Below are 10,000 nucleotides of genomic sequence, written 5' to 3' on the forward strand. Positions count from 1 at the left end.
AGGTAAAACTCTTTATGTGCAAAGCCACAGCCATGTATCAACAACACCCAGAAACGCCGCCAGCTTTGCTGGGCCCAAGCTCATCTAAGATGGACTGATGCAAAGTGAAAAAGTGTTCTGTGGTCTGACAAGTCCACATTTCAAATTGTTTTGGGAGATATTCGATCTCATGTCATCCGGACTAAAGGGGAAGCGAACCATCTAGACTGTTATGGATGCAAAGTTGAAAAGCCAGCATCTGTGATGGTATGGGGGTGCATTAGGGCCCAAGGCATGGGTAACTTACATATCTGTGAAGGCACCATTAATGCTGAAAGGTACATACAGGTTTTGGAACAACATATGCAGTCTTTTTCATGGACGCCCCTGCTTATTTCAGCAAGACAATGCCAAGCCAAATTCAGCACGTATTCCAACAGCGTGGCTTCGTAAAAAAAAAAAGACTGCGGGTACTTTCCTGGCCCGCCTGCAGTCAAGACCTGTCTCCCATGGAAAATGTGCGGCGCATTATGAAGTGTAAAATACGACAGCGGAGACCCCGGATTGTTGAACGACTGAAGCTCTACATAAAACAAGAATGGGAAAGAATTCCACTTTCAAAGCTTCAACAATTAGTTTCCTCAGTTCCCAAACGTTTATTGAGTGTTGTTAAAAGAAAAGGTGATGTAACACAGTGGTGAATATCCCCTTTCCCAACTACTTTGGCACGTGTTGCAGCCATGAAATTATAAGTTCATTATTATTTGCCAGATAAAATAAAGTTTATGAGTTTGAACATCAAATATCTTGTCTTTGTAGTGCATTCAATTGAATATGGGATGAAAGTAATTTGCAAATCATTGTATTCCGTTTATATTTACATCTAACACAATTTCCCAACTCATATGGAAACGGGGTTTGTAAAATATGCAGTCAATATTCAGTGTTTTATCGTTCATAGTTAATATTGTAAAATGTTTTATTTTCATGTACTTTCTCGGTGTCTCGTTTAGTAAAACAACTGTAAAATTCCATTACCTTTTTCCGAGGTGGTCTGTCTTAACGTTGTTAGCCTTAAATCAGACATTTTGAAGGCAGGATGGTGTTTGAGGCCTTGTCTGCCAGTCGCTGACCAGCCGCTGTCTCTCTCTCTCTCTGCAGTCATACGTGCTAAAGTGGTGGGCAAGAAGCTGGTGAGAGGTGGACCCTTTGGCACCATGAGCTACACCGTCAAGCAAATGAAGGTAAGAGGAACCCTCCAGTGGTGTGTCGTGTTTCCTCACGCCACACCTTGTTTGTGTGACGCAGCTTTCAACTCCAGACACTTGTATCTCAAATCAACGTCACCTTTTTTTTAAAAACTTTTCTAACCTGTAAACTGTTAAGAAAAAAACCCACTTTTTCCATTTATTTCATATATTGATTTAAAATACTAAAGTATATATATATATATATATATATATATATATATATATATATATACATATATATATATATATATATGTATATATATATATATATATATATATATATATATATATATATATAAATATATATTTTATATATTAAAACATTTTATAAAAGGCAATTTTATAAAGTTGAGGTATTTTATCCAACAAAATTAAAACTTTTTGTCAGGGTTAAGGTCAGCAAATGCAACAACCAATCAGGACAAAGCTTGTAACTCAAATTTTTGCTTGCAACTTAAAGCATAACAATCAAGTGGCAGCTCTTATCTCAAAACACTCTCATGTTAGAGTACCAAGGTAAAAATAAAATTAAATAAATAAAAAATGTATTAAAAAATATTTTGAATTAAAAAAAAATATATTAAAAAAATGAAAAAAAAAATGTTTTAAATTCACACATAAAATGTTGAGGTACTATTCTATTTTATCTAGACAAAATTCAAACTTTTTGTCAGGGTTAAGGTCAGCAAATGCAACAACCAATCACGACAAAGCTTGGAACTTGTATCTCAAATTTTTGCTTGCAACTTAAAGCGTAACAATCAAGCGGCAGCTCTTATCTCAAAACACTCAATTTATAGTGCCACGGTATTAATAAAAATACATAGAAAAATATTTAGAATAAAAAATTAGATTAGAAAAATTTATTATTTTTTTTAATTTACACAAAAAAAGTTGAGGTATTTTATCCAACAAAATTCAAACTTTTTGTCAGGGTTAAGCTCAGCAAATGCAACAATCAATCAACAAAGCTTGTAACTTTTGCTTGCAACTAAAAGCGTAACAATCAAGCGGCAACTCTTATCTCAAAACACTCTTAAGTTAAAGTGCCACGGTATAAATAAAAATACATTTAAAAAATATTTAGATTAAGAAATTTTTGTCAGGGTTAAGGTCAGCAAATGCAACAACCAATCAGGACAAAGCTTGTAACTTGTATCTCAAATTTTTGCTTGCAACTTAAAGCGTTACAATCAAGCGGCAGCTCTTATCTCAAAACACTCAAGTTAAAGTGCCACGGTATAAATAAAAATACACGATACATCAAAAATTAATTTGAATAAAACAATATATTTTAAAATAAAAAAAATACATATAAAAAAATAAAATAAAATAATAAATATTTAAAAAATAATAATATGTTTAAAATTTACAAAAAATTGAGTTAGCACTGTATTTCACCCAACAAAAAGACTAACATTTTAAAGGTTAAGGTCAACAAATGCAGGAACAAATCAGGACAAAGCTTGTAACTCCAACTAAAGCCGAACAATCAAACGACAGCTCTTAAATCGAGGGACCAACGTCAAAAAAAGAAAAAAATATACAAATAAATTTTTTTTTTTAAATGAAAACATATTTTAAAAAAACACAAAAATGCTTAATATTTACGGGGGGAAAAGGAGTTGACGTACCACTGTATTAAAACCAACAACATTCTAAAACGTTTCTCAGGTTAAAGTCAAAGACTGATGAGGACAAAGTCATTTCCCTGAAAGGTTGTTGTTGTTGTTGTTGAAAAGCTTGCATAGTTGTTACGCAACACAAGATATTTGTCATGCTGACATGACCACGCGGACTGCAGGATGAGGCAGATCTGCAGCTAATGCCACACGTAAACATTCCCACCTTTCCTCCACCTTGGCAGGACTATCCTCTGGACTTACACCACCTCTCCCTTTTTAGTCTAAAGTCTATGGACTGGACTCTCACACTATTATGTTAGATCCACTATGGACTGGACTCTCACACTATTATGTTGGATCCACTATGTACTGGACTCTCTCACTATTATGTTGGATCCACTATGAACTGGACTCTCACACTATTATGTTAGATCCACTACGGACTGGACTTTCATACTATTATGTTAGATCCACTACGGACTGGACTCTCACACTATTATGTTAGATCCACTATGGACTGGACTCTCACACTATTATGTTAGATCCGCTATGGACTGGACTCTCACACTATTATGTGAGATCCACTATGGACTGGACTCATATTATTATGTTAGATCCACTATGGACTGGACTCTCTCACTATTATGTTAGATCCACTATGGACTGGACTCTCACACTATTATGTTAGATCCACTATGGACTGGACTCTCACTATTATGTTAGATCCACTATGGACTGGACTCTATCACTATTATGTTAGATCCACTATGGACTAGACTCTCACACTACTATGTTAGATCCCATTTGGACTGGACTCTCACACTATTGTGTTGGATCCACTATGGACTGGACTCTCACACTATTGTGTTAGATCCACTATGGACTGGACTCTCACACTATTATGTTAGATCCACTATGGACTGGAACCTCACACTAATATCTTAGATCCACTATGGACAGGACTCTCACTATTATGTTAGATCCACTATGGACTGGACTCTCACACTATTATGTTAGATCCACTATGGACTGGACTCTTACACTATTATGTTAAATCCACTATGGACTGGACTTTCACACTATTATGTTATATCCACTATGGACTGGACTCTCACAATTTTATGTTAGATCCACTATGGACTGGACTCTCACACTATTATGTTAGATCCACTATGGACTGGACTCTCACAATTTTATGTTAGATCCACTATGGACTGGACTCTCACACTATTATGTTAGATCCACTATGGACTGGACTCTCTCACTATTATAAGTATTATGGATTTATATTTTTATGGACTTTTATTTTATGTCTGTCACTATTATATTCCAAGTCTCAGTTTTATTTTAGAACTGGACTTTCACACTATTATGTTAGATCCACTATGGACTGGGTTTTCACACTATTATGTTAGATCCACTATGGACTGGACTTCACTTCTTCCTACTCTTTTTCAGAGGTGCATGTTTGAAACAAACTGACACTGACTCACTAAATTAGCCGCACCGTTTTATCAGCCGCAGAACTCACGGCATAGGTAAAAAGATGTAAAAGTCTAAATCCTTTGGATTTAGACTTTTATTCATTCTCATTCCAGTCTTCTTATTTCTAGTTTTTTTTTATCATGTGGTCTGATTAAGCTTGCAGTTCCTCTCGAATTTAAGTGGAAAAAAAAATAATAAATTTGATTTTTTTTTTACGGTGCAGCAGTTTGTCCTGGGAGAGTAAACAAGGACTTCCTGTTGTTCCCAGACTGAGAATTTTGTCCCAACAGTTCTCAGGGCAAACTCCGACTCTGCATTCCAAGGCTCAGTGGAGGGAGCCCGGAGGTCGGCGGATTAGCCATGAATTTGAGGAGGGCTTGCCAACGCGGCATCAAAGTGGAGGCACATTACACGGCATAATGGTGTTATCTATGATTGGGTTAGAGCGCTAATAGACCGTCTCGCACGAAGGCATTCCTGAAGGAATGGCGTCTGATTAAAGACCAATTTCACGCCGGAGGGTACGGCACACCACATGTCTTGGTATTGGATTATCCTATTTACCCGACTATAAGGCGCACTTGTATATAAGCTGCACCCACTCAGTTTAAAAAAATATATAGTTTTCCATATATTAGCCGGACTAGGCAGTCAAATATTTCCTTAATGTTTATTTACATGCCTTAATTGTTTCCAAATGGGGTCTGGAACAGGGCAGTAAAACGGCTGATCAAACAAAACAGAAGTCGTGGTCATGGATCCGCTAGCTGCGCAAGAAACAGACTCAATAAATCCACGGTGACGTCTTGGCGAATTTACAAAACTGAAACAATACAAAAAGAATGTCATTTTAAGTTAATACTAACACAGACACTCGTACATTAGCTAATGCTAGCGACGCTAGCTTCAGTACATTACAAAAGAAGGTACAAATACGCATGAAAACACTCCTACAGACGTCACACACAGGACGCTTTAGTAAGTAAGAATTGTTTTAGTTTTATTGTAAAAATCACAAAATCTTTATGGACGATTAGAAGACCGAACGGCACTTTTGCTTCCGGTTCAGAGCTTTAAACATGAGTTATTTACACAGAAATATTTTGTAAATGTTTATTTACATACCTGAATTGTTTCCACACGGGGTCTGTAACAGGGCAGTAAAACGGCTGATCAAACAAAACAGAAGTCATGGTCATGGACCCGCTAGCTGCGCAAGCTAGCTCTCCAATCAGCTAAACAGACTCAATAAACCCACGGCAATGTTTCGGTGAATTTACTGAGGATTTTAGCATATTAGCTAATGCTAACGACGCTAGCTTGATTACATTAGGATAGAACGTACAAATGAAAACACTAATACAGACATTACACATGGGACGCTTTAGTAAGTAAGAATTGTTTTAGTTATATTGTAAAACTTACAAAACGTTGCTTGGAGTGACGAATGAAGAATCCATACGAGTAGAACGCTATGGACGGCTAGAAGACTTGAAAGTTGTCCTTCAGACATCACACATGGGACGCTTTAGTAAGTAAGAATTGTTTTTAGTTATATTGTAAAACTTAAAAACGTTGCTTGGAGTGACGAATGTAGAATCCATACGAGTAGAAACGCTATGGATGGCTTGAAATATGCATGAAAACATTCCTCCAGACATCACACACGGGACAGTTTAGTAAGTAAGAATTGTTTTAGTTATATTGTAAAATTGTTTTAGTTTTATTGTAAAACTAATAAACGTTGCTTGGAGTGACAAATAAAGAATCTATACAAGTAAGAACGTTATGGACAGCTAGCAAAATGCATGAAAACACTCCTACAGACATCACACATGGGACACTTTAGTAAGTACGAATTGTTTTAGTTATACTGTAAAATAGTTATAGTTATATTGTAAAATCATTTTAGTTATAGTGTAAAATAGTTTTAGTTATATTGTAAAATAGTTTTAGTTAAATTGTAAAATAGTTTTAGTTATATTGGAAAACTAACAAACGTTGCTTGGAGTGATGAATGAAGAATACATGCGAGTAGAAACGCTATGGACAGCTAGAAGACGGGCCGGCATGTGTACTTCCAGTTGAACGCTCTAGTCCTAACGGGAGGCCACACCATAAATTTGTCGCAAGTTCGATCCCAGCTTCCGCCATTCCTGATCCCGGTCGTTGTGTCCTTGGGCAGGACACTCTACCCGCCTTGCTAATGCTAAGGACGCTAGCTTCTTTACATTACGATTATGATAGCACGTACAAATATGCATGGCAACACTCCACATGGGACACTTTAGTGAGTAAAAATAGTTGTAGTTATATTGGAAAACTTACAAAAGCTGCTTTGAGTGACAAATGACGAAACCGTACGAGTAGAAACGCTGTGGATGGCTAGAAGACAAAACTAGTTCCTGTTCAAAGTCTGCAGCGAGCAAAGTGGTCCAAAATAATAGTGTGAGAGTCCAGTCCATAGTGGATCTAACATAATAGTGTGAGAGTCTAGTCCATAGTGGATCTAACATAATAGTGTGAGAGTCCAGTCCATAGTGGATCTAACATAATAGTGTGAAAGTCCAGTTCATAGTGGATCTAACATAATAGTGTGAGAGTCCAGTCCATAGTGGATCTAACATAATAGTGAGAGTCCAGTCCATAGTGGATCTAACATAATAGTGTGAGAGTCCAGTCCATAGTGGATCTAACATAATAGTGTGACTGTCCAGTCTATAGGGGATCTAACATACTAGTGAAAGTCCAGTCCATAGTGGATCCAACATAATAGTGAGAGTCCAGTCCATAGTGGATCTAACATACTATTGTGAACGTCCATAGTGGATCTAACATAATAGTGTGAGAGTCCAGTCTATAGTGGATCTAACATAATAGTGTGAAAGTCCAGTCCATAGTGGATCTAACATAATAGTGTGAGAGTCCAGTCCATAGTGGATCTAAGATAATAGTGTGAGTCCAGTCTATAGTGGATCTAACATAATAGTGGGAGATTACAGTCCATAGTGGATCTAACATAATAGTGTGAAAGTCCAATCCATAGGGGATCTAACATAATAGTGTGAGAGTCCAGTCCATAGTGGATCTAACATAATAGTGTGACAGTCCAGTCCATAGTGGATCTAACATAATAGTGTGAAAGTCCAGTCCATAGTAGATCTAACATAACAGTGTGACAGTCCAGTCCATAGTGGATCTAACATAATAGTGTGAGAGTCCAGTCCATAGTGGATCTAACATAATAGTGTGACAGTCCAGTCCATAGTGGATCTAAAATAATGGTGTGAAAGTCCAGTCCATAGGGGATCTAACATAATAGTGTGAGAGTCCAATCCATAGTGGATCTAACATAATAGTGTGAGAGTCCAGCCCATAGTGGATCTAACATAATAGTGAGAGTCCAGTCCATAGTGGATCCAACATAATAGTGAGAGTCCAGTCCATAGTGGATCTAACATAATAGTGAGAGTCCAGTCCATAGTGGATCTAACATAATAGTGAGAGTCCAGTCCATAGTGGATCTAACATAATAGTGTGAGAGTCCAGTCCATAGTGAATCTAACATAATATTGAGGGTCCAGTCCATAGTTGATCTAACATAATAGTGGGAGTCCAGTCCATAGTGGATCTAACATAATAGTGTGAGAGTCCAGCCCATAGTGGATCTAACATAATAAATGATAAATGGGTTGTACTTGTATAGCGCTTTTCTACCTTGAAGGTACTCAAAGCGCTTTGACACTACTTCCACATTTACCCATTCACACACACATTCACACACTGATGGAGGGAGCTGCCATGCAAGGCGCTAACCAGCACCCATCAGGAGCAAGGGTGAAGTGTCTTGCTCAGGACACAACGGACGTGACGAGGTTGGTACTAGGTGGGACTTGAACCCGGGTCCCTCGGGTTGCGCACGGCCACTCTCCCACTGCGCTACGCCGTCCCTAATAGTGAGAGTCCAGTCCATAGTGGATCTAACATAATAGTGAGAGTCCAGTCCATAGTGGATCTAACATAATAGTGAGGGTCCAGTCCATAGTTGATCTAACATATTAGTGAGAGTCCAGTCCATAGTGGATCTAGCATAATAGTCAGAGTCCAGTCCATAGTGGGGCCAGCAGGAGACCATCCCGATATTTTAAAAATGTATTTATTCATATTTATTATTTATTAAATATACTTATGGTATATTTATTTATTTATTCACTAGTCTGTTACCAACAGAGACCAAAATAAATGGGCTACAACTGCTCGGGGTAGGATTAAATAAACTCCACTTCTTCCTACTCCTTTTTGAAGGTACACGTTTGAAACAAACTGACACTAACTCACTAAAATCAGCCGCACCGTTTTATCAGCTGCAGAACTCACAGCGTAGGTAAATAAAAAAAAAAAAGGGGCACTGGCATATAGTCTGGAATTGACTGCAGTTTTTGCTTTGACCCTCGCTTTAATTAAAGTAGGAGTGAAGGATAGCTTTTTTTTTTACGTGTAGACCTGATCAGTCTGAATTAACCACACCTTCACGCAGGGTTCTCACGGGAATGAAGTGTGTTTTTTTTTTTAACTCAAGCGTGGCCGCCGCTGTGTCTTCCAGATGTACAAGGGCTTTGACAAAGTGCCGCACGTGCAGCATATCTACACGGACGCCTCGGAGAGCTTGTGCGGCGTCAAGTTGGACATCAACAAGTACCAGTACCTGATCACAGGTAGGACGCCGACATACCGCCGTCACCACTCTGCGCACGTTAAACACACCTTCTCCCGGGACTCGAACATTGCTTCCAGAGTCCATGAAGCCTTTTGAGACCTCAACACCATCAAGCATGTTCCGTGGAAAAAAGCATCCGAGTGGAACTCTCTAATAACCAAAGTTCCTTGGGTGAATAATATCAACTCACCACACCGGTATGTTTTAGTGCTTTCATGGTGAGTTTACTGACAGTTATAAGTAAGAACTTTACACGACTTTATATTAGAAATGGCAACAGTGAAGAATAAATGTCACATAACACGCGCACACATTTTTCAGGACTTATGCAGATCCTAAATACACATCAGCAGGTACCAGAAGGTAAGAAAAGTTGCTTTTGCATAATAATGCGGAAACAAAACCCGCCAGATAATATGTCTTAGCTTACACACACACCATAATAATACTCAGTAATGCTCCGACAATCCATCAAGCGGCGGGGCTTCGTAGCTTACCAAAGTCCTACTAAAATATTTCTTATAGATTTTTGAGCGCCGTGTGTAACGTTCTATATTCTCAATGGAACATATAACATTTTGGTGTTGTCATCTTGCAGTCTACTCATATCTCCTATGTGTGACTGCCGTCATATTGCAGTCAACACAAATATACATATACATATATATATATATATATATATATATATATATATATATATATATGCATGTATGTATGTATATACATATATAAATATATACACACACACACATACATACATATATGCATGCACATATGCATATACACACACATGTATTTATTCAAATATATAGACATGTATATATATATATATATTTGTATATATAAAAATATGTATATATACATATATACACATATATGTATATACATATCTGTGTATATATACATACACACACATATATATGTATATAAACATATACATATAC

General features: G+C 37.4%; 2 protein-coding genes and 1 long non-coding RNA gene across 3 annotated transcripts in view; 2 read left to right on the forward strand and 1 right to left on the reverse strand.

The window, feature by feature from the left end:
* Positions 1 to 782, forward strand: part of LOC133560965 (uncharacterized) — a 14,805-nt gene extending 14,023 nt beyond the window's left edge. Inside the window, exon 2 of the long non-coding RNA XR_009808548.1 lies at positions 1 to 782. This exon is cut by the window's left edge and continues 294 nt beyond it. This is a non-coding gene — a long non-coding RNA (uncharacterized LOC133560965).
* The window catches only part of LOC133560962 (synapsin-3-like), a 274,400-nt gene that overhangs the window by 120,214 nt on the left and 144,186 nt on the right, over positions 1 to 10,000 (reverse strand). The window lies entirely within an intron of this gene.
* Positions 1 to 10,000, forward strand: part of LOC133560963 (metalloproteinase inhibitor 3-like) — a 50,406-nt gene that overhangs the window by 26,283 nt on the left and 14,123 nt on the right. Inside the window, exons 2-3 of the mRNA XM_061914037.1 lie at positions 1,141 to 1,223; positions 8,943 to 9,054. Coding sequence (XP_061770021.1) covers positions 1,141 to 1,223; positions 8,943 to 9,054 — 195 coding nt within the window. The remainder of the gene's footprint in view (positions 1 to 1,140; positions 1,224 to 8,942; positions 9,055 to 10,000) is intronic.

The sequence above is a fragment of the Nerophis ophidion genome, linkage group LG10 (assembly GCF_033978795.1).
Source record: "Nerophis ophidion isolate RoL-2023_Sa linkage group LG10, RoL_Noph_v1.0, whole genome shotgun sequence".
NCBI lineage: Eukaryota > Metazoa > Chordata > Actinopteri > Syngnathiformes > Syngnathidae > Nerophis > Nerophis ophidion.